The 26752-nt window shown below is 35.7% G+C and overlaps 1 protein-coding gene across 1 annotated transcript; it reads left to right on the forward strand.

The window, feature by feature from the left end:
- The first annotated feature begins 1565 nt into the window (after window positions 1-1565).
- On the forward strand, window positions 1566-26752 carry gins4 (GINS complex subunit 4 (Sld5 homolog)). Its single transcript, XM_039768569.1, has 8 exons — window positions 1566-1931; window positions 3447-3533; window positions 5769-5882; window positions 7964-8061; window positions 10665-10753; window positions 18070-18160; window positions 18999-19112; window positions 26203-26752. The coding sequence occupies exons 1-7, from the start codon at window positions 1842-1844 to the stop codon at window positions 19093-19095; spliced, it is 666 nt and encodes a 221-aa protein (XP_039624503.1). The 5' UTR covers window positions 1566-1841; the 3' UTR covers window positions 19096-19112; window positions 26203-26752.

Below are 26752 nucleotides of genomic sequence, written 5' to 3' on the forward strand. Positions count from 1 at the left end.
CAGTCAATCAGGCTCATTTGTTTAGCTAATAGCTAAGCTGTCCTAAGATCTCATCCAGATGCTTCGTAAAGGTTATCAAGATTTCTGCTTCAAATACATGTCTCAGTAGTTTGTTCCAGATTCCAACAACTCTTTGAGTAAAGAAGTGCTTCTTGAATTCAGTTTTAAATGTGTTTTAATTTCCACCGATATCCTTGATCATGTGACTCACCCTTAAGATGAAAGAGTTCAGCTGGACCTACATTATTGATATCTTTAAATATTTTGAAGACTGGAATTAGGTCCCCATGCAGTCTCCTCTGCTTGAGACTAAACAGATTTAATTCTCTGAGTCTCTTAGAATAGGACATGTTCTTAAGTCCTGGGATGTACTCGGATGTTCTCCTATACAGATCTTCAAATGCTGCTTTGTCTTTCTTGTTACATGCTGATGGGGTGATAGGATCTATAACATCCTTAGTTTACCTTCAACCAAGGTGGTGCAGAGGACATTATCTTCTGAAGTTTCAGCCAGGCATACGTTGGCAAACTCTGAAATGGGTCAAAGCTAAACTTGACCTACTTTCCCAAGAAAGTCAGTAAAAGAGGACTTTAAAATTTTTCTAACTATATATGATTTTAAAATCTGCTTTCTTTTTCAAACATGTTCAGCACTTCACATAGGAAGTGTAATTTTTCATTTAGGTTTAGAAAGCAAAACTTTAAAAAATAAAGCACGGAATAATGGAATTGCAAGACTGCCACCTTGTGGTCAAATAAAGAAAAACATGGTGAACAATATTGCTAAAAATGTCATTCTAACGGTAGATTTCATGTATCGTCTTTATTTATTTATTTATTTATGAGTTTATTTATTTTCGTGTATTAATACTACAGTATTTCAGCTAAAAGCACGTTTTTCTTTTCAAAAGCAGCTATTAGTAGTCAAAAAACTGAGTGGTCCGTTAAGTGTACTATTTTGTAAACGACTTTTTAATTTCAAAGACTCACTGTGGCTTTGTCAATATGAATACTTTATAACAGACAGCGACTCTCCACAACTCGCTTCGTCACTTGAACACAAACAAGAGCCCTGACCTCTTCAATGCACCTTTCCAGTACGCCAGCGATGCCCATTGCACGTTATTTCGCTTCAGCATTGTTGGAATTGATCCATTCACACAGCAGACGGGGGTCTACGTTCTTATTACTTCGTGCTTATTATTGCTGATCTCAGTCAACCGTATCGCAGGATCAGCTATCTGACAAATGGAAAGCGCTAGATTTACAACAATTGAAAGTGTGCACAAGTGTCACATCTGGGCACACGTAGCATGTACGCTGTTGCGCAGACCACGGCTACGTTGGAGCTTTCCTTTCATTTTGTCATATCCGCGTCTGCCTTTTTGATGTTATATTGCTTTTGCGGGGTTTCTGGCGTTCAAAAAGCACATGCCGTCACCTTTGAATTGCATTCACCGGCTCCTTGCGAAAGTGTATTGGGTTAGAAAATGGATATAAACAAGGTTATGCTTAAATATGCAGATTTGCCACAACCAACATGGCGAGTCATAAAGCCCACCCGTCAGACGTAGTGACGTCATTCGTAGACTGGCGGGAGATTCGGCGTATAATGTGAGCTGGGTAAACATGGCAAAATGAAATGAACCCGAAGATGAGTTAAGCCCTAAGAATTTATATCTGAAAATAATAATGGTGCTGTTAAGATTACGTTTTAATGTATAAAGTTGCTTTATGGGTGTCAGTTAACAGAAAGTTTAATTCGGTGATGTTTAGTTAGAACCAAAGCATTAAGATCAAACTCGAGTTTTTTTTTTATCCGAATATTTTTGCCAGTGACGATGGCCGATACAATGGCTGGATTTAGCGACAGCGAAGATGAGAGTCAGGAGTTGATGACTCCGGCGCAGCTCATAGGCAAACTCGAGGAGGTGAGGCCGTCGCAATATTTTTATCGCATGCTTTATTGTTTAAACCCCAAAACTAAGCTTTTTAATCGTGCACTGAATTATTCAGTGTTTACAGTGATACAGTACTGATGCCCGTCACATTGTATTTCCTAATTCAATTTTGCGTTTCGGTGGCAATATTAGATTGTGCGTGACTAACTGAAAGTAGAAAGCTGATTTGATTTATATATATTTCTGTTGGGATTCTAGGGCTTTAGGGTTGAAAATTGTAACACAGAAGAGGGGGTTTTATACAGAGTGTGAAGTGAGCAGCATTGTCAAGTTAATTATTGAGTGGTTCCATATACTTGTTTACCTGACATTTTGTCCAAAAGCACTTGGCACATTACAAATACAAAGTGCATCTGTTTCAACACGTCTTTTAGAGGATGCAGTTAGAAAAGCGGCAAGTTCAGTGATTTCTCTTAGAGGCTGGCTTTAAAACTGTTTAATTTAGTTAGTATCTCAGAAGAACGGGTGCTTTTTTTACCATGACCCATTTGTTTTTATAATTTTAATATGAACGGTATTACTAAGAGCTAAATTAATATTCAGTGTCTTTCATGTAGCACTACTTGTTGGAGGATATCATGAAACATTTAGCTTTACAGTAAGCATCTCTTTAAAGCTTTGGACTTCAGATTCAGAAGTTGTGGGTTGGAATCCCATATAAGCAAGTCACTTCACCTGCTTGTGCCATTATGGAAGAGGGAGAAATGTAACGAAGTGTGTCTCCCAAATTTTGTCAGCCGATTTGGATAAAGGCATCAGTCTACTAATAATAATTAATAATTAAACTTATTTAATTATTGATTGAAAGTGATTACACTTTCAGTGCCGAAGTATGTTGAATTAAGAGTGCCCTGTTTGTTATTTTCATTCTTTTAATTGTGTTGTTAAAGGCCGGCACTATCAGCGTGTTTTTTAATGTATTGTATTTATAACCTGCAAATTACAACAGAAGATAATCACAAACTAACTGAATAATCCTAACAGTTGACAGACACATCACACAGTAATTTATCAAGTTTCTTTCATTTGGATTTATTTTGAATGCAGCTCATATGCTTAACCTGCATGTTGAGGTGGTTTCATGAAAAGCAATAACTACAAGTATCATGCACTCTAGAAAAGTGAAAATGTTGCATCAGATGTTTATTAGTCTGACTTTACCCTGCCATCCTTACTGAAGAAATGTATACCTGTATTTATTTTTCTATACAACTTCATCCTTCAATAAAGATTAACTTTCTTAACTCTTGGTACGAATGAAGATTAACTGAATCTCATTACACATCCCATTTTAGTTCATCCTTGCCATGTGATTTTTTTTTTTCAATACATTTAATCCTAATCTCATATTTAAATGAACTGTGAATGAGGAGTTCAAGTTTATGCAAATAATCATTTTTTTTATTTTCTGTTTTGTATTTAATAGTTGGTGGTCAATTATTGAAAAACTTATTTTCCTTTCTTATTATGTGTGTTTCAAATCAGGCATGGCTGAATGAAAAGTTTGCTCCAGAGCTACTTGAGAACAAATCTGAAATTGTGGAGTGTGTTATGGAGCAGCTGAATCATATGGTATATGTATTATCTTTTAATATCTAAAACAGAATTATATCCTAATATCACTTTGTCTTTAATTAAGAACTACATTAAAGTAAAATAATACATTATACTGATCATGATGCTTTCATGTTACGGTAATGAAAAGTAAGCTCTCCAGGGTACTCTGTGGCAAAAGAACAATAAGTACATGTCCCTGATTTACAAATTGTCAATGCTGTATCCCAAATTGCCTTTTTTATAGATGTCATTACAAAAATAAATTTAAGTTCATAGTGTTTAAAAAAAAAAAGAAAAACAATCTTTACATGAATTTATCCTAAAGCCTTGGAAATTTTCATGGTAAATTATCATTGGGGAATTCATCCCTCACAGGTGGTTTGTAACTAACTGTTTCTGTAAGTATGAGTATTTCCACATTGTGTGTGTGTGTGTATATGTATTTATTTAATGTAGAGTTCTTGCCACAAAGCTCAGTACAGTAACAAACAGGTCAAGATATGTTAAAGTTTAATGGAAATTGTCTCCTGGAATTGACCGAGCATCATTGAAAACAAGACCCCCTTACTGTCTGATATTTCAGCTAGCACTGACTGAGTGAGTTGTAAAATGCTGATGTGTGGTCGGTCCTGGTTCCTTGTATATTCAATTAGCTTCCAATACTGATTCATATATGCCTTTATTTATAGGTTTATCTGCATCATAATTGTCAAATAAGCTATTTCTTGCCATTTTATTGGATGTCTTATATAGTCTCATTTTGTGTTGAAATTAGTGAATGGCTGCATCATCATGTGTCTGCAACATCCATCCATCCATCCATTATCCAAACCGCTATATCCTAACTACAGGGTCACGGGGGTCTGGTGGAGGCAGTCCCAGCCCAACACAGGGCACAAGAGAGGAAACAAACCCCGGGCAGGGCTCCAGCCCACACACACACATACACACCCCCACCAAACACACACTTGGGACACTTTAGGATTGCCAGTGCACCTAACCTGCATGCCTTTGGACTGTGGGAGGAAACTGGAGCACCTGGACGAAATCCACGCGGACACAGGGAGAACATGCAAACTCCATGCAGAGAGGACCCGGGAAGCAAACCCAGGTCTTCTTTCTGTGAGGCAGCAGCGCTACCACTGCGACACCATGCCGCCCATGCGTCTGCAACAGGGAAAAAAAATGTTAAACATTATTTCCATACTGAAAATGAAAGAAGGTAGAAGGCACAGCATTTTAGCCATATAGCCTTTATCAGGTGTTCTACTGAAAAGGAAAGAGCAGCAGGTAGCATAAATAAGAAGGGAAGGAGGGGACAAAGCCAGGGCAGAGAAAAGGAGAAAAGGTGAAAGTAGGTGAGAAAAACTGCTAGTAGAGAAAATGAAGGGAGAGATTAAAAAATAGTTGGTCACCCTGGAGAAATATGTGATCTCAGGCTGAGGGTACATCCACACTGCTGCATTTTCGTTTAGAAACAGACGTTTTCACTACAGTATTACAATAAATCCTGTGGCAAGCAGTGTAACCATCCCTTCAAGGATCTTAGATCACTTCCTCTGCCTGTTTCCATTGATGCATACACGCCCAGTGTAGGTGAACTGTATGTTATATGCATTCTTGGAGATACTCTGGAGAGCGAAGACTAGTGGGATGTGAGTTTCATTATTGGGGTTAACCTTTTTAATTTCTGTTGAACCTTCTATGAATAGTATATTACCCTGAAATTGGTGTTTTTATTTTGTATAAAATGTAAAAATAAGTTATACTAAATGTCTCCTGAACAACATATAAATGTACTCATTTTATTTAAAAGTCATGATCACCCACATTTCATTCACCAAATTACACACTCCAGAATTATATCTAAATGCAGAGATAGTTAATTTTTGCAAGTTTGCCAATAAATATAGAAAAACAAAATTTTTTCTGGCCTTTCCTTTGTAGGTAGTACAGAAAGAACAAATTCATTTTAATGTGGTAATTTAAGAAGCAATATGGATAGCTTGGCTATCACTGTTATCTGCTTACCCTAGTTCTGGAAAAGTGAAAGTGTGCTGTTGACAGATTTATTGTTTATTACACAGAACAGTAGCAGAAATTCCTTAAGCTACATCTAAGATGATGATGTTTTCATATACTGTAGACATTGTTAAAAACAGATTAACATATACAAAATAAAATTATTGTTGCTGTTATGAAGAAAAGTAGCATTTTATTGTTAGAGGCTGTTTTCTTCATTTACTTCAGGAGGAGAACCTTCAGCGATCAAAAAAAGGAGATCTCAGAGCTACGATCCACCGAATGGAGACTGAAAGAATCCGTTATGTGCTGAGCAGCTACTTGCGTTGTAGACTTCAGAAGGTAAAGGGCAGGGCACTGGAACTGTGGTTTTTTTTTGTTTTTTTTTTTTTTTTTTTGGGTGTTATCAATCCTGACAACATTGCAGTTCAGCAACATGCATTTCTTCTATAAAAGTAATGTTTGTGCTTTGTTTCCTTTACATAATGAGGGAAGCACTCAAAGTGAAATTTCAGAAGAAAACAAAAGGCTTCACTGCCCCCACAAATGCAGGCTGTTTTTGTCTCTTTGGTTCATGAAATTACACAATATATTATGTGATATTACATTCAGCCACTCCTATACCACTATATTCTATCAGTTTTCAAGATGATCCTGGCAGCACTGGACGCAAGGCTGGAAACAACCCTGGACAGGACACTAGTCCACTGGAGGGGCCAACTCGTACTCCATCCACGCTTACGTAGCAGTCAATTTGGGATTGCTATATAAACTAATTCACATTTTTAGGGGTGTGGAAAGAAACCAGAGTAAAAAGCATATATACAGGAAGAATATGTAAAGTCCACACAAGCAACAACTGGCCTAGGTGTAGGTGGATCTTGCAAGGTAGCAGTACTAAACTCCTCCACCTGGGTATAACAGAGCTTTGAAATTTTTGGGTATTATGGGTAGAAGTAATGTTTTCAAAGTGTGATATCTGTCTTAAGTTTGCCTAGCTAATTCTGTGATACTTGTGATCCTTTTAGAATATTTAATTGCTGAGTTGATCTTGATACCTATGTACAAATTATTACAAATATATTTTCATATATATGCTTTTTTTATATTTACATTCAGTGTACAGGATTAAGAAAATTGCATGGTATACTGAGAATTCCTTAATTTATTAATTTAGGGTAAAAATACATTTTAGAAGCTTTTTAATCTAACATGAGTGATTATCCATCTCAATGAATCATGGAATGGAATCAAAAGAATCATTTGCACAGATGAAAGTTGGGGTAGACCATGCCTGCATTATACTTGCCTTTCATTCAAGGGTTCTTAAACATGGCTGTGAGGCCTCTTTTGACTGCTGTTTTTTTTCTTGGTACAAGTTTCATAGTTTGTGGAGAAGGACTATGTTTAATAACCCTTGTTCTAATCTGAAAAGTGAGATGTTTCCACTTATTCTCACTATATGTAGCACAAATGTAGGGAAGTATGTAATATAAAAAAATAACATAAAATGAAAAAAAATCTATTAAGTTTCATGTGTATAGTTGCAGGCCATTAGAGCAGGGAAGAGAATCTCAAGTTGCTTGAACCTTCAAATTAATTTTCCTCTAAGATGTGCCTTGTAGATATTGTCTTTTAATTTTAAACTTATTAATTACCTCTGTCTGTATTATTTTTGGTTAGGGTGGTGACAATCATAAATAACATTTAAACCAAATTACATTTCTGGTTATCTTATTGGTGTGTTTTTATTGACAAATTTTATGGTTGGAGCTCTTTTGTTTATTAAAGCATGTGAAACTCATGTGATGGAGTTTGAATCTCAACAGTCCAGGTCATGATTAAAGATGGAGAAAAAAAATCAATTACAGTACGGTAGCATATAATTAATACAATGAGGACAAAGTTGGGTTTTTTTGTTACATTTATCCTGTGTTTGTGCACATCAGAGAATCATAGAGGAAAAGTCATCTTGTGCATATTTTTGGCTTTTGTTTAATAAGATGAATTTTTTATGTATTCCTACAGATTATCCATCTTATATAGGAAAAGAGAAAGTAAAATAAGAAGTAAATAACCGTGGCTTAAATCTCTCAGTTGATGTGATTATAGTGTTCTCAAGATTTGCTTGCACTTTGTCATACTTAAATTATTACAAAGCATAATTTATGACTTGCAATTTTTGTTTTTCTTCAATATATTATACTTGCAATTCAAGCATATACCTCAGTGACAGTTATTTAATATAGAATATGTTAACCTCCGGTAACTTTTTTTCTTTGTTGTTAATTTCTTTGTATGAAATGTATATAATTTCCAGAGGTTAATGGATTTTGTTTGATTATTGTGAAATATTAAATACAGATTTCCCAAGCAAAGATGGGCAACCTGGCTAGTAAATATTAATTTATTGGCTTTTTTAGATAGAGAAATATTTCCCTCACGTACTGGAGAAGGAAAAGTCTCGTGCTGAAGGAGAACCATCATACTTGTCACCTGAAGAGTATGCCTTTGCAAAAGAGTAAGCATGTAACTTGATGGATGATAATTTATTTACTAGTATAGAACTTTTTTTTATATATATATATATATAATCCAAAGGTACACTAAAAATAAAAAGCAGTTTAATTGGAAAAAATCTGTAGTTTTCAACATTTTATAAAAGATTATTTTTAAACAATTAGGTAGTAAAAAGTTCAAAATGAAAGTCAAAAATGGATAAATGTCTACATTTATCTTTCAGAAAAAGAGCAAACATTTTCGTCTCTAACTCCCAAAACCACCTTATATATTTTAGCTGTACACCTCATTCATCAGTTGGTAGCCTGTGGGGCACCCCCAAGTCATCCTTCTGTAACACATTTTGTTCAGTTATTTTAAAATTAAGCAGAATGTGTTAATATCTGGTATCTCTAAAATCAGCTATGTGCAGAGAGTTTGAAAGAGACAGGTGCTCTGTTTAGTTCATACTGAAATGAAATAAATCACTCCATGTTTGCCGTTTTGGTTATAGGGCTGACATTTCAGCATGGGATTACCTCTGTTTAAAAATTTTGCAGGGTTTAACTTGGTAAAGTTAAAAATTATCCTGCTTCTTCAAGGCAAAAGTTCCTGTTATGATTTCCACATTTGTCCCATTATGGAATTGTTTCAAAAATAAAAATGCATCATTCATTTTTGTTTTGACAGCACAGTCATGTGACCATTAGCTGTGAGTTATAATTTTAACTTGTGTCATGCATTTGAATGAGTTACAAATGATAACAAAACTATTTGTTTTTAATTATACAGACATCCAGTTCATTTTTTGGACTATATGAATTTCAGTTAGGCAGCACTGTGGCACAGTAGGTAGTGCTGCTGCCTCGCAGTTAGGAGACCTGGGTTTGCTTCCCGGGTCCTCCTTGTGGAGTTTGCATGTTCTCCCCGTGTCTGCATGGGTTTCCTCTGGGTACTCCAGTTTCCTACCAAAGTCCAAAGACATGCAGGTTAGTTGCATTGGCGATTCTAAATTGTCCCTAGTGGGTGGGTGTGTGTGTACATCCTGCAGCAGGCTGGCACCCTGCCTGGGGTTTCTTTCCTGCCTTGTGCCCTGTGTCGGCTGAGTTTGGCTCCAGCAGACCCCCGTGACCCTGTAGTTAGGATATAGCAGGTTGAATAATGGATGGATGAATTTCAGTTATGCTTGTGCCTTTGGGCAAACTTTACACACATTTTTTGTTCATTACATATTTGTGGATTTTTTTTCATCAACTGTATATACTGTTCCTGAATTATGTTGTACTGTAAGTGCTTACACACATGGACTCTGCTTTAGCCCGAGTACCTGAAGAATTCTGAGAATTATTATAAATCTCTTTGTTGAAGAAATGTAGCAATTATTAATTTTTGTCTGCATTGTTGTAGTCTAAATGTTGGTTAAATATTTATTTCTATTCTGCTGTTTCTAGAACAATACTGTTATTATATTCAATTTTCCTAAAGCCAGATTAGTTTTGACAGATCTTACTTATTTTGTACCACCTTTAACAGCATTCCAGTCATAGCATCCAGTACAGTGATTTACTGAAAATTGCTTTTTGCTTTGAATTATGGTTAAAGATGTGTTGGATTTTTTATTTGATAACTGTCTATTGTTTGTTACAGTTTTTCCTTTGTCACAATTCTGTTTTATCATACTGTTCATGAAAAAATAAAGGAGCAAAAACATAGCTGTAATAAAGGAATGGAGGCTTTTCATTCATCCTTAGAATACAGTGGACATTAGGATAGTCTGAAAAAGTGTAGACAGATTTTGATTTTGGTTATGTGAATGGGTTAAACTATACTAAACTAATTATACTCTAGCATGGAATCAATTGTTACTGTCTTTTCAAACAGTCTTTGGAATTTGAGAGTAAAAATCACTCATTTTGTTTTTATGTAAGCCTGCTTTATTTGGACATTCATTTTTTGTAATGACAATTACATAATAGGGTATCTGAATTATAGGACTCCTGATAGATTAGTGGTCCAGTTGAAGCGTAATTTGATATAAAATTGTATTATTGTGTTGCTTATTTTTATGCTGAATTGTTCTGCAAGATAAGCGCTGTAATTTATTCTTGTAAGAATAATGAAAAGAGAAAGAAACAGTGAGTTGGAGCTGTTTAAACACAGATTCAGTAACAAGATCCAAATTGTCTATTTATGCCATAGTCTCAACAAATCTCTTAGATTTGTGGTGTTGCAGTCCAAATAATGCCCAGGTATGACTGTTTAAGAAAGCAATCAATTCCTTGGTTGGAAAGTTTTACTGTTTGATGTTGTCAGCAAATAGAATTAATTAGAAGGGAGTCAAAAACAGAAAAGTTCTGGAGCTAAGCAAAGGAAATAGCAAAAACAAATGTTAATTTACTCTGCTTAAGTCTAAGACAAATCACAAAAATAACACTAAGTCATTGTGGAGTGTCATGTTTTTACTGGTTCACCCTTTTATGCATTCATAAATATAAATCAAATCAAACTTACGGTTATTAGTTTGTTTGCAGTAATAAGTCTTGTTTTCTTTTTCAAAATGAAATAAAGTCTCTAACATTTTTTAATTTATAAAATTTAAATAGTTCTTTTTATTGTTTGTCGCAGGTACTATGCAAATACAGAGACTTTCTTGAAAAATGTTGCATTAAAAAACATGCCCGCAAACCTCCAAACAGTAGATCTGGGAAAATCTGGTAAGTATACAAACGTGTGTGTGTGTGTATATATATATATATATATATATATATGTATATATATATATATATATATTGCTCACATTTTATGTCTTTGGAAAAGATTCATAAGTACAAACCGGATTCCAAAAAAGTTGGGACACTATACAAATCGTGAATAAAAACTGAATGCAATGATGTGGAGGTGCCAACTTCTAATATTTTATTCAGAATAGAACATAAATCACGGAACAAAAGTTTAAACTGAGAAAATGTATCATTTTAAGGGAAAAATATGTTGATTCAGAATTTCATGGTGTCAACAAATCCCAAAAAGTTGGGACAAGGCCATTTTCACCACTGTGTGGCATCTCCCCTTCTTCTTACAACACTCAACAGACGTCTGGGGACCGAGGAGACCAGTTTCTCAAGTTTAGAAATAGGAATGCTCTCCCATTCTTGTCTAATACAGGCCTCTAACTGTTCAATCGTCTTGGGCCTTCTTTGTCGCACCTTCCTCTTTATGATGCGCCAAATGTTCTCTATAGGTGAAAGATCTGGACTGCAGACTGGCCATTTCAGTACCCGGATCCTTCTCCTCGCAGCCATGATGTTGTGATTGATGCAGAATGTGGTCTGGCATTATCTTGTTGAAAAATGCAGGGTCTTCCCTGAAAGAGATGACGCCTGGATGGGAGCATATGTTGTTCTAGAACCTGAATATATTTTTCTGCATTGATGGTGCCTTTCCAGACATGCAAGCTGCCCATGCCACACACACTCATGCAACCCCATACCATCAGAGATGCAGGCTTCTGAACTGAGCATTGATAACAACTTGGGTTGTCCTTGTCCTCTTTGGTCCGGATGACATGGCGTCCCAGATTTCCAAAAAGAACTTTGAATTGTGACTCGTCTGACCACAGAACAGTCTTCCATTTTGCCACACTCCATTTTAAATGATCCCTGGCCCAGTGACAACACCTGAGCTTGTGGATCTTGCTTAGAAATGGCTTCTTCTTTGCACTGTAGAGTTTCAGCTGGCAACGGCGGATGGCACAGTGGATTGTGTTCACTGACAATGGTTTCTGGAAGTATTCCTGAGCCCATTCTGTGATTTCCTTTACAGTAGCATTCCTGTTTGTGGTGCAGTGTCGTTTAAGGGCCCGGAGATCACGGGCATCCAGTATGGTTTTACGGCCTTGACCCTTATGCACAGAGATTGTTCCAGATTCTCTGAATCTTCGGATGATGTTATGCACAGTTGATGATGATAGATGCAAAGTCTTTGCAATTTTTCGCTGGGTAACACCTTTCTGATATTGCTCCACTATCTTTCTGCGCAACATTGTGGGAATTGGTGATCCTCTACCCATCTTGGCTTCTGAGAGACACTGCCACTCTGAGAAGCTCTTTTATACCCAATCATGTTGCCAATTGACCTAATTAGTGTTTATTGGTCTTCCAGCTCTTCGTTATGCTCAAATTTACTTTTCTGAGCATCTTATTGCTACTTGTCCCAACGTTTTTGGGATTTGTTGACACCGTGAAATTTTGAATCAACATATTTTTCCTTTAAAATGATACATTTACTCGGATTAAACGTTTGATCTGTCATCTACGTTCTATTACAAATATAATATTGACATTTGCCATCTCCACATCATTGCATTCAGTTTTTATTCACAATTTGTTTAGTGTCCCAACTTTTTTGGAATCCGGTTTGTAGAAGGCCACCACTTTTGATTGAATTCCTGGGAAATATTCACAGCTAAATAAACTAACTATTAAGTCTAATTGAAAGGAATAATACCTATTTAAAGTACACAGAAAAAACAGTGTAACTTTATTTAATGAAACTTTGAGACCTGTTTATTTTTACAACATCAGAGTCTATAAACAATTTAGAGTAAGTAAAATGTAAGTAAAACTACATTTTCCACATCAGTAGATGAAAAAATACATTTATTAGTAATAATAACACAATCTCAAGTCAGCTTTTACTGTTTAAGAAACTGTATTAATTGTGTACTAACTAAAATGATTGAACTCTGCAACAGCTTTCAGGTAAGCTTCATATGTACTTCAGCAGTGAGGGAAAATGTTGGATAGTCTGCTATCACTTGTGTAGCTTTTGACAATTTTGGAATCTGCCTGTATTTTGTAAAGGTTATAGTTCTTTAGATGAGGTGGTCGTAGTGCTGGGTGGTATGACCAAAATCATGGTATTCACGGTATTTTTCAAAATTATACTGGTTTCACGGTATTCACTGGTATTTTTTTCCCCATGCATGAGTGGATGTTAACCACATTTTCCACTGCAGTTATTGTAGTAGACTGGCTAAGAATAACCTATTCCACTGTCATGAGAATTGTACGTTGTACAAAAATAATTTTAATGTGCACACAAGTATTAATACAGGTTTGCATGGCCCCATAAGGTGATTGGTTTCAAGGGGGTGGCACTAATGAAGAGAAGGAATCACATTGCATGACAGTTGCAGTCAAAATATAGAACCTTTTTATTGAACAAATTTTGCAAACAACTTAAACTAAAATTTTGACAACATATTTTCAACCATCCAAAGAGACATTTAGACTTAGTAAAATATCCAGAGGTGCTTGTCAAAAGTTGTATTGCACTGAACATGTCTTAGAAAAGGAATAAATAGTAAATATTTTTTGTAAACCAACTACACTTTCTGTTAATGTTAACGGTCTCTGTCCACTGACACCTTAAAGTGACTTTTTAAACAACTTTCTCATCATTAAACTGCATAATATTTAAGCTAACAATAAAATAAATAATAGTGCTACTTCAAGACTTCAAGCCCAGGGGCATTACACAGTATTCACCAAATAAAATAAAACAACTGCAACTTGGTGATGACATCTTTACCAACTGAACCATCATTAAGGCAAATTGCATTAATATGGACCTTGCTTCAAGCTAAGCTATATACATAAATAATAAAACTGCAACTTGCATTTATAATGCTATTTATGGTATAGCCCTATGGAATCGTATTAGGGCCACGGTGAAGAAAAAAAAAATACGGACACAGGAAGGAAAAAAAAAACTATTCCACTTTAATCTCGACATTTCCACTTTATTGTCATAGTTTATTTTATAATTAAAGTAGAATGTTGTTAATTAAACTTCGTCCTAAAATCAATGTTTTATTTACTAGATTTTCTCAAACCCTGTCATAAATTAATGTAGCACATTAAATTCTTTTTGTTGTGTTCCCTGACCCAGTTGTTAATCGCTACGCGCTTCTTAAACTGACTTCCTCTACACTAAGAGGAGGCACAGGCAGCAATCACCACACATAATACATTAACTTCATGATATTCCTGCTCTCTGATAATTTAGAATGTTAAGATATATACTTGATGTCATTTTCAGGAATAAATGCATTAAGGCAAGTATTAAACATTAATGGTGGTGTGACGGTAGTGCTGCTCCCTCGCAGTAAGGGGTCCCCAGGTGTACGTTAAGTGTAGAGATCTTTATGGCAGGTGTGACGATGCTCCAAAAAGCTGGATGTATGAATGGGTATCACACAGGTTTAACTTAAATATTGTGTAAATGTTGGGTTCGTGATCTGTTGGTCAGAGACACAAACACAGAATTCAATGGATGTTCTTCTGAGAGGGCTTTTTTTATTACATGTGTGCTGTCTGTCTGATGTACCAAACCCCCAGTTCCTATCCTTCCTTTTTTTTTTTCTCTACATAACCAATCACCACATGATAAATGTCATTATGAAATTAAAACTAGTTATAAACTTAGACCACGGAGTGTTCAGAACTTAAAAAAAAAATCTTTGTTATACATGTTTAATTATTCCATCCATTCAGTGTTGCACTCATCCCAGCAAGCATTGTGTGCGAGGCAGGAGCAAATCCTGAACGCCAGCACATCGCAGGGTGAGTACAAGCAACACATACAATAGCAGGGTCAATATAGCATAACAAAACCCCACAACCTACATGACTTTGAAAGGAAACTGAAACATGCTGAGTAAACCCACCAGAAAAACATGCAAATTCAAAGCATGGAACACCCGAGACCCCCTTGCTGCGAGGCAGCAAACAAGTGAGATTAGGCCTGCTGTATAAAATCTTGGATGAATTACTGTGTAGTTTCATTTTAGGGATAGATGGTTTGTAGAGCTGTTAACGTAAATTTCATTATAAGTAGAAATGTGTTTATTTTTATTTTTCCTATGGCAGAGCCCTTAATGCCTGTAACACAAGCATAATGTCTTTTGTAGTATTAACAGTTACTGCTTTGGTAATTTGTTTACTTGTGCTATTGAGAGCTTTTCTCATATTGCTTACATGAAATTAAGGTGATTTTCTTATTATTTGTGTTGCAATACCAGTGAGTCAAGCTATGCAAGTGCTTGTGTCTGATTAGTATCTTTTGTAACCTTGAAATACTGCACATGAACAGAATCGTGCATTTTATTGCTTTTACATTTTTTTTCCTGTTCCTTTTTTTATGTGCAATTGTTATTCTTTATTAACCTATTGATCTAAGTGATTGATAGACATTCCCTCTTCATAAACACGATATATATAAGAACTGTAGCTAACGTTTCTGAGTAATTAGATTGCAGAGTAAAAGATCAAACTGCAGCCTTTTTAAGTGTGCAGTCGAAAATACTCGCCTGACAATCATAATATACATAACGTAATATGCATCCCTTAACTCATCTGTGGCTTACATATAAAAAAAATGCACCTTTATATTGCTTATTAATTTTAAAAGGGAATAAGACCTATTTTTAAAAAAACTGCAGTGAAAAAATACAAAGAATTCAACCGTTTAAATATTATTAGTAGAAAATTTAATTTAGTTTCAGTCAGAAGGCATATTTCACAGAAGAATGGTGCAGTTCAATCCTGTGTATCTAGCTGTTTAGCTGCAAGAACAGGCTGAAGGAAAAAAAAAACTGGAAAACTGTAAACTGGCAAGAGCATGAAACATTACAAAGTAGTAGGCGTCAGCAGAATTCATATTATAGTGATCCCTCGCTATATCACACTTCGACTTTCGCGGCTTCACTATCGCGATTTTTTTTTTCTCATACACGCTTACGTCACTACACATGCGCTTTCTGAGAACTTTTATCTAAGCCCTACGAATGCTCCTAAACGTGCTGCTTTTTCTAAGCCTTCCGACAATAAAACTAAACGCCGGAGGAAGATGCTTACTATCCAGGAGAAGGTGAAACTCTTGGATATGATTAACGATGGCAATACCCTACAAAAGCCTCCTCACGCATATGATCAAGATGTTCTTCAGCTGTGCACCCAGACACCCACTGCCTACTCCTAGTACTTCTTCACTGAAGACAACAACGCACCTGCTGAAGATACTGCACCACCTCTGAAGACTCTCCTACTGAGGTCGTGCCTTCATAGGTTAGTGGTTGTGTGCAATTAAATGTACAGTACAATAATCTACTATATAAAAGCATTCGGAAATTTTCCTTCCGTCCCGTGAGTGCAAAGCGTAGCGGTATTCCGCTTATTACAGACTTACTTTTTGCGGCTTGAGGTAAGAAGTGACGCGATGTGAGCAGAGTTCTGGTGCTCTCATCGTTCCCTTGCTTTTGTGCGCAATGCGCTGGAAAAATAGACAAAATTATGTCTCTGGAAATAATTCATGTTGATGGAGTACAAATGCCTCACCGCGTAGTAAATATCAGGGGAGATGGTGCTTCATTTTCATCTATGGCTTATTTAGTGCATGAAACTCCGTCTTTAGCGGTACAGATCCGGGCTGACATTGTACGACTTTGGACAGGCACTTGAGGGGATAAAAAAAAAACTTAGGTTTTCGGGAGATGTTATGAATGGGCACTTTGATGTTCTCATTCCCTACACTTACATGCCTGATGTACACATGGAGCACACAAAAATTGAGGATAAAAGTCGGTCGCCTTAAAAGGCGAGTGCACCTAGTAATATGATATTTGTAACGTCTAATATGTCTTATTTTCTCTTATTTTGTCTAATATATTGGGTAATACGAGTGTAATGGTGACTAAAGGGTGTTATTTCATGTCTAGAGGGCTCTAATAATGTTAAAAAACGTATTTAGAAGGTTGTAAACAGGTTTTCTATACTCTAACTGCAAAAATATTCGATTTATAAATAAAGAATCCTACTTCGCGAAAATTAATTTATCACGGTAGAGTCTGGAACGGATTAACCGTGATAAACGAGGGTTCACTGTACAGGCATACAACCCTTATGAATTAGCTAAACAGAAAAGTTTCATGTGAATGTTGTGGGGTACAGCCCGGACACAGACAGGCAGACATGTTCTTTCTCCACACACGCTTATTTTACAGTCTGTTTACAGTGCACAAACCCAGTGCCTCAGCACCAATCACCCCTTCAAGTCCTGGCCACACAACAATGCCTTGCTCAGTCTTCAGACCGCCTCTCCTCCGAGCTCCGTCCACTTCCACCCGACTCTTGCTGTCGACTGGAGGGAGGCGGCCCCTTTTATGCACGCCCGGATAGACTCCAGTTGCTTCCTGAGGAGCCTCCGCCGACACACCCCCGTGTGGTGGAAGCACCAGCTGTGTAGCCGGAAGTCCTCCAGGTGTTCCTGCTCCTCTTCAACCAAACACCCCCCCCAAGCACTCACTGGTGTGGCGGAAGTGCTGAGGTCCAGGGCTCCCAAAGCATTGGGGCGCCCACTGGCGGTGACCACAGGCCCCTACATGGTTGGGCTTCCAAGTCCTCTACACGTGGCCCCCAACACAACCAGGGCGGTCGCCCCCTTGTGGTCTGGAGGAGGCACAAGCCCTCCTCCGGTCCTCCTGGGCATCCCGGTTGGGCTCCACCCCCAGCCGCAGGCCACAATGTAAAATAATGTACTGGAGAGAGTTTGTGCTGCAGCTTGTTGTCTTTTCTTGTGCAAGTTAGCAAAAAAAGAAAAAAACACTCATGTAAATATACTATGCATACATTGACTACTGACATTGTGTAAATTATATGTATTTTTTTTTTCAATAGCAAAGATAATGTTATAATGCCTGGTAACCTCCTTTTTGTTTGTCATCAGTTCCATTTCCAACTACATTGGAACAGTTTTGTGATGTTGCATATTATTTTACACTGCTTTTGTTACACCCTTCAGACTGTTTTATTTAGGACAACTTTCTTGGTTTTTGTTTAAATTACTAATTCATGTTCATCTTGACAATATATTCATTACTGTGTTTTGCCAATGCTATGAATAGCTATCCACTCTTAAAACACCAAATGAGTTAATCCTTGATACAGCTCTTTTCTTTATTTCCTCTTAGTTCCTAAACCCAATTTAGATTCATTTGTATTTCTGCGGGTGAAAGAGAGGCAAGAAAATATCCTAGTAGAACCAGAGACAGATGATCAAAGGTAAGATAATAACATTTAACTAATCAATTGTTTGCATGGCTGTTTTTTCTTAATTTAAACATGCATTGTTACTCTAGGGAATAACCAGAAATTTGTTTATGGTCTTATTTCTACTTCAGCAAACTAGAACAGCTTTCTGTTTTGTTCCTAAATTCTATTACTGTTTTTGGGACTTGCTGCTACTACCTTCATATTAATTTCAGTATTTCATTAGTAATGTATAACTGCTGAATAAAATTTTACATCTTATCAAAATACTAAGGTTAATAAGTCTGTTCTGCAATCGCAGCCATAAGAATTGAATTAGGTGTCAGTCAACTTGGAAGCTACCTGCTTCATTCTGATTAGTAAATACCTCACTAGTAGCTAAAAATAGCCCAGCACAAGGTCAGGAACATAGTAAGTTGTATATTGTTACAGTATATGTGGTGATTTCTGTTTCATTAACCATGTTTTTTATCTGCAGCTGACCAATATTAGTACAATTTTGAACAGAAGGTCATCCACATGTTTCATTGTATTTTAGAAAAGAGTGATTTTAGTGAGATTTAGGGAATTGCAGTCTTTCTGAGGTGACAATTGTCAAGTAGGCAGTGATTTTTAAGAATTAATGACTGCCAGTGTTTTGGTGAGTAAATTTATTTGGATAACCAAATATATTGCTAGGTATTAATCCCAAATGAAAAAGAAAATGCTCTATCAAAACAAGATAGTCAACTACAGTTTTTTTTTTTTTCTTTTTCCTTTTTAATGTTTGCTGCCATAAGGGCACATAATTTAAAATTGTTTGGCTAAATTTTCTTGTCAACATATGTGCTGTATTGTTTTACTTTCATAGGGAATATGCTGTTGATTTTGAGGAGGGATCACAGCACCTAATACGATACCGTACAGTTGCTCCCTTGGTAGCGAGTGGTGCTGTTCAGCTCATTTGAGAAATCCAGTACAGCTGGTAAGCATCTAAATCCAATGAACTCATTATCTTTGTATCTGTGGTGTATAACAAGAATACCAGATAAATGCATAAAAACACTGGTGAGTCTAAATTGGCTGAATATTGTTGAGTGTGGTTGTGTATATACAGTATGTGTGCCTTGCAATAGACTGATATCCTATACAAGGTTGGTTCCTGCTTGAAACTGATCAATTGGATTCAGGGAATTAATTGATGGAGTTGCACCCAATGCAGGACATATGGGGATGGCGTGGCTTGTAAGTTACTGTACTTTTTAAAACTTATGGCCTGCCTTAAGCTTGCATTAAAATCAATCAAAATGTTCTTATATTAATATTAGTCATGTACATGAGGGAAATGTATCTTGTTTTCCCTTTTACACTTCTAGATACAGCCTTGTGCATACCAATCTTCTAACAAAAATATTAAAATACTTTTTTTATGGATAATGGTAAATATAAGAAGATTAAGAAGAATTATGATGTAGATGTGTGCCATCTGTAGAATAGTAGAAGTTTAGAATGTTGAGTAATAGTTGCCTCATGTAAATACTGTAAAGGGTTTTTCATTTTACATGTTGTAATATACTGAAATATGTTTTCATCTGGGGAAGAATATGCTTGGTGATTTGACACAGAACTTGACACCCTAGACTTGTTTATTTGTGGAGAATCCTGATGTGAAATCAGTAGACCGCTTTGCAATGATCTGTTCTAGTGGTAGAGTGGATGGGTAACTGTCTGCTCTGAATGACTTAGGGCAAAAAACAACAAATGTATTTGCTTTCTTGAAAGAAAGAGATATGATGTGGAGTAATCAGTGATAAAATTAAGTTTTGCAATTCAGACATGAACATTGTTTTGACGAATGTGCTTATTTACAGCAAGTTGTTAACTTTAATATATGTAAGGATTGCTATGGAGACCATGTCCAGGCAGCGAGTGCATGCTCAGAACTAAGGCTGATCTCTCCTATCAGTATGTTCCTTATATGGGGACACTTAACACCACATCTGATGCAAGTTAAATAACTGAGCCAAAGCAAAATTGGGACATTTGTGTTTTCAGAAAAAGGTTCATTTAGGTTTGCCACCTAGCTTAGTTGATCCAGCTAGCACACTGACATACACCCAAATTTTATTTATTTATTTATTTTATTACTTGTCTAAAGAGATCATATAATTTATGATAATACCAGTAAAATTTAAATTATGAGTAATGTTATCTATCTATCTATCTATCTATCTATCAGTACAGTAGAGAGCAAATGTACAAAATTTAAACACATGTATCCTCCAAGTTTGCTTCAAGATTTCACATGTATGAAGGATTCCCTTTAATATCCTCTTTTGAGTTCCACAGCATCTTCTTTGCTGTTATGAGAATCAATGTGCATTTTCTACTGAGTACAGCGTCATTTTCAGAATGTATAAAATATACATGAGGTAAACAAAAGACTTTCTCATTGACTTCAGAAAGAATAGTCTGATGCAAACATTACATTGGTCTTCAATTAGGAGCAGATGTTTTGCAAATTTAAATTCTTTAGAATTCTATTGGATAGCACTCTGTGTCCTGGAGCACATTTTGATAAAACATCATTAGACTGCTATAGCCACATGCTTTGAACATTTAGTATTGTACTTTTGATTATCTTGTGATGTTTGTAGCATTACATATTTTGTGAGGAGGTACAAGATTCAGACTCAAAATAAACAGAAGTGAAAGCATCACTGTGATCGAATAATAGGGATGCTCCAATTAGGTTTTGATAAGGGCGATACTGATCTCCGATTGTCATGTTAATTGATTTGCTTATTCCAACTCTGATACTGTTTTTTTCCCCTCCCTCCATTTTCCTTCTCGTAAGCTCCTGCTTAACCAGATACATAGAAGCATTATTCCTATATTAAAGTGTATTTTTAGAATGAAACTTTAGATCACATGTGTTAACTGTTCATTTTTTATTAACAAAATCAAATTCTGTAGGATTATTGTTCAGTGACCATAAAATTCTAAAATAAATAAAATTTCTTTAAAATACTTTTGTACCTATTTTATTGAAGTATATATCTATAATACATATGGCATAAAAGAAAATGCTTCCCATAATTACAAGTTCCTATATTGTTTAATATTTTTCTGTAATGTACCTATCTGAAAAAAGGCTTAATTAAAAAAAAAAGTTTTCACCAATTCTCTTAGCCATATATATACTGTATATTAACAAATTAACACTGCTTAAATGTAAATATATATGCACTTATAGGTTTTAATCATTTTAAATCATTAATTAAACTACAGAATTTAGTTGTTAAAATATACATTTACTATATATTATACAGTTTTTTTTTTCCCTTCAGTGTATCAGGTAGACTTTTGTAGTTCTTGTGGTGTACATATAAAATATGGATTACCTTTTTAAATATGTAGTACCTTTTTTCTTACCAAAACTTGTGCTGTATTATTATGCTGTATTATACTTATGCAGCAACAAATAATAAACACAGTACAGATCTTTAAAATAAAAATGCCTAATGTTTACTAATCAGCAATTTCAAATTTGTCTTGATCTTTTTGCTTTCCCATTAAAAGAATAAGCTTCTGCATTTTAAATAAGATTGCTGTCCAAACTCAAACAGTTTCCATTTTAATTTAAAAGGCTAAATAAAGGTCTGAATTCCTTAAAGTAGTCTTTCTTGCCGTCTATTTACATAGGACTACTTCTCCAATTACTTATTTTCTGTTTATTACTCCACTTTCTTTAACATAAAGCATAATCTACCAATCGCCTCTCTTCACTCAGAAAACAAGTCTCCATTCCTTGCTGTTTTTTTACACTGCAGGAAGTTTGCTGCAAAAGAAAAAAGGATGCATTTTGGTTCAACTACCATATTACCTCGCCTAAAGATGCACTACAACCAAATTACTGTAAAGCTTAGAAAAGCAGGGGCTGAAAATATCAGTTTTGGAGACTGGCTCTATTACCGATCACTAATAGAGTCTTTTATTTAGTGAAAATCAACCAATCAATCAAAGCATCCCCATCAAATAGCTTGAACTCCATTTCAGCTTTTCGACTTTCTTTAATTTTCTTAGAATTTTTTTAAATACATACAAAATATAAAACCAGCATGTCATTTATGTGTATCTTGTACTGATTTGGCATGGCCTATGCTGTTTAATGAGGCTGGTAAGACCAGAGCAAATTTCCGCTTGTGAGGCGTAAAGGGGTAGTCGGCCAATTGATTGCTATACTCATACTAGCCCCATCCTCGCAGAACCTTATTAAGTGTCATAACTAGTTATAGTATTTCCAAGTCATCTGTAATATTAGGAAAATTTTATGTAGTTTAGCTGTGTATAGCACATTACTTCTAATCAGTCCATGCAGCCTATTTGAAAACAAAAGTAGTACAGAATAAACATATGAGAAATGTTTTGCTTTTTCAGTGTAGGTGTATGGGGTGTATTTATTTATTTGTTTATTTTTTCTTTTGGCTTTTCTGTTGTATTTTTAGGTTATTTATATTACTACTCACGGTACATGTCGAATAGAATAGAAAATATTACCTTAGTGTTTTATTGTATAGTAGATGTTAACAAATGGTTGGTGAAGACTTTTTTTTAATTTTATGAATAAATAGTATATATTTTTTTTTCCTTAGATTAATTGTTCCCACATTATGAAAATTATCCAAAACATTTTAAATGTTCTTTTTAAAATTGTAGCAAAACAGGTAATTTTTATCTTTATGTCCGTGCCATAGACATCATTTGCTTTGGCAGTCTCGCAGTATGTTTACAGCTTAGCTGATTGCATAACTTCAGCATCTTTTAAAATGTTTGAGTCTGTGTCCTTGAATTAATCGGTCTTGCTGCTTACTTTTCTGAGCAATTAAGTAAACCTTTAAGCATTTCTACTGCCCATTCTTTAGGTAGACAAGTTACATTGTTTCTAGAATAAGCACATTTACTTCAAGTTTAATCAAGTTAATTAAAAACATTTTTGGTAAGTCTATTACTAAACCACTTTTTTAATTGCTCATTTGAGTTAACCTAAAATTTTCTACTTCTGTAGTAGTCCTATGTTAATTCAGTCTAAAAGAATTCACTGTTTTTTTTTTTATTAATTTCTGCTGGTAATCTTGATGTCCAACCTCTATTTCTGCTGACTGATCCCTGTCTAAAGTAAAATACAATAAATTTATTTTTGTATAGCCCAAAATCACACAAGAAGTGCCGCAATGGGCTTTAACAGGCCCTGCCTCTTGACAGCTCCTCAGCCTTGACTCTCTAAGAAGACAAGAAAAAACTCCCATAAAAACCCTTGTAGGGAAATAATGGAAGAAACCTTGGGAAAGGCAGTTCAAAGAGAGACCCCTTTCAAGGTAGGTTGGGCGCTCAGTGAGTGTCAAAAAGAAGGGGGTCAGTACAATACACAGACCAGAACAAATCCTCAATACAGTATAAAAATAAAAATTTTAGAAGTACGGAGCAGAATTTGACAGTAGATAATATCACATAATATGGTTTGGATTTGTTTAGAGTCCTGGAGACCTCATCCATCAAGCTGCCTCCCCCATTTGGCCATTCCACAGCTGAAATAGCGATGGGTCAGCCAATCCGATGAAAGGACCCCTCTTTCCCACGATTCCTGTGATCCTCCATCAAAGATGACTTTACCTTAGGCAGGCAAAACAACTTGGCAGGTGGGCCGTGGCACCAGGTGCCACATTTGAGTACGGAGATAGGTGAGGGTTAGTATCCAATTATAACTATTATGTTACTTATGTTTTAGTGCTAATGACAGACAACAGAGGTGCAGTCTGTACAGTTAATCAGTAGCTCTAGCCAGGATATGCTAAATTGAAGTAGTGAGTCTTCAGCCGGGATTTAAAAGCTGAGACCAAAGGGGCATCTCTTATAGTAGCAGGCAGACCATTCCACAGTTTAGGGGTCCTGTAATTAAAAGCTCAACCTCCCACTATTTTATTAATCCTTGGAATCATAAGCAGACTGGCATCTTGAGATCTTAATGTGCGCTCTGGTTTGTATGTCATGATAATTTCAGACAAGTAAGCTGAACCTTGGCCATTTAATGCTTTATATGTTAAAAGGAGGATTTTGAAATCTGCCCTAAACTTAACCGGGAGCCAGTGTAAGGATTTAAGAACTGGAGTTATGTGTTCGTGTTTTCTTGTTCTTGTAATACTTCTTGCAGCATTTTGTAATAATTGGAGGCTGTATAAAGAACAATTTGAATATCCAGTGAACACCGCAGTACAGTAGTCAATCCTACTAGAAATAAATGCATGAATTAATTTTTCAGAATCCTGTTTATTTAGAAAGCACCTTAATTTCCCAACATTTTTAAGATGGAAGAAAAATGATTTGGACAACTTTGTAATATGCGCTTTAAATGACATGCTAGAGTCAAAGATCACTCCTATCAGTAAAATTAATGGTATTCCAGCTGAGTTAAATGATGACAGAATATTGTTGTGATCAGCGTCATTCCCTCCAACTATTAACATCTCTTTTATCAGTGTTTAAAGACAAGTAGTTCTCCTCCATCCACTCCTGTAATTCACTAACAGAACTAAAGACAATATTGGAGAAACTTCATTTGATCTAAATGAAAGGTATAACTGGGTGTCATCTGCATACGAGTGAAAATTAACATTATGTTTCCTAATGATAGATCCCAGTGGAAGGATGTAAATTGAAAATAGTAAAGGTCCCAGTACTGAGCCCTGCGGGACACCATATCTCACTTCTGTGTATAATGATGGAGTACTGTCAGCACATTTCTGTACATATTGGAATTAATTTGATAAGTAAGAACTAAACAAAGTCCGCACAGTGCCTGTAAGCCCAACATCATTTTCAAGCCTGTGTAGTAAAATGTAATGGTCAATAGTGTCAAATGCTGCACTTGCGTTAGTGCCGTTTCTGTACTATGATCAGTGCGGAAACCGGTACTTCTCTACTACACAGATTCACCACTGCAGGAGCAGCCACAAGTCAGAATCGAATGTAAATTTTAATATGCCTTTGGATAGAAATTAAATTCTTATGACTGAAGACAGAGAGAGAGAATTAAATTTAGTAAAAATCTTTTATTCATACACACCAGACAAAGGTTAAATGACAGAGAAGCACAGTTCTAGGACACCGCCCTTCATCTGCCCCAAGAGGTCAGTGTTCCAGATTTTTTATAGGGTTTTTGTCTTATGACTTTAGTTACACAAGTATTTCAAAATATTAGCCTGAATCAGCATTACCAAACCCTAAAGGTGGAGTACATCTGTTAGTTCCTTAGTTTTGGGGCTCGATGAGTCCACACCTGTGACCTTCCATGTAGACGCCCAGAAACAAGAAGTAGCACTTGTCACGTACACTATAAGCATGCAGGGTCTGCATGACTCCTGCCACATACACCATAGAACATGCTTTCTGTTACCTACACCATGGGCAAGCAGGGTCTGCATGGCCCTTGTCACGTACACCAGATTGACCAAACTGTCTTGTATTTTTCCACACTTTTCCTTGAATGAGTGCCAAGCTACAGTATAGTCTGTAACATAAAGGTTTTCTGAGTATCTTGCTGAATTTTGCTCACTTTAACCAACTATGCAGAGAAGATTTAGCTTTATTCCGTTTTGACAAAGTGCATTTTTTATCTTAGTTTTCTCCTTGTCTTTAATGTGTTAATTAATTTGATTTACTTTCCCCTTAAGTAGAATTTAATGCATTTTAAAAATCCTCACAACGTTATAGAGTCAAGCTAGTTGCTTAAGAAGATTCATTTGCCTGTTGACAGAATATTTATATTTATTGCTTAACTGAATTAAAAAATGTTATTCAATATAATAAATAAGTAAATATATAGAATAGTAAATGAGTATAATCAGTAAATGATATCAGTATAAGTAGTATACAATATATACTAGCAGTATAATAAGAGTAATTAATGACTCAATGCTTATAATAGTTAATGGTGATTATATACTTACTGAATGTTTGAATATTACATGTTATTTTATGTTTTGTCATGTTTACGTCACTTTTGCATTACTTCACAGATATATGCAGTAGAAGATGCCTGGACCAACTTTTATATTTCAACTGCATAGCTGGCAATGTGTGTCACTAATGCGAAAATAGAAGATTTGAAGATGAATTAGTCCTCACCTTGTTCTAAATTAACCTGACATACACACTTAAGGAGAAGGTAATGGCATAGTGTGCTACTGATCCATAATTTTAAAGACCCCAGCACTTATTTAAGCCTTTGGAGCTTAGTCTTTATGATTTGAGGTTTTTGATGCACGTCAAAAGCTCTGATTCTATAATTAGTAATGGACTCCTTAAGCAGGTTTATGTATCACATGATTAAATTAGATTCATTGAGGGAATGAAAAGCTGGCTGAGTCTGTTGTGAAAAACAAGTCTGTTTCATATACCTGCTTGCTTAGTTTTGGTATTGTACCAGTACTACTTGTAAATACTGTATAGCTTGAATTATTACTACTTTTTGTGTGTCTTTCATTTCTGTATAAGCACATAACGTTTCTTTAAAAATGGGAAAAAAACTTGTGTTATACAGAATATATTAAATAAGTCTGAAATAAT

Source organism: Polypterus senegalus, chromosome 11, assembly GCF_016835505.1.
Source record: "Polypterus senegalus isolate Bchr_013 chromosome 11, ASM1683550v1, whole genome shotgun sequence".
NCBI lineage: Eukaryota > Metazoa > Chordata > Cladistia > Polypteriformes > Polypteridae > Polypterus > Polypterus senegalus.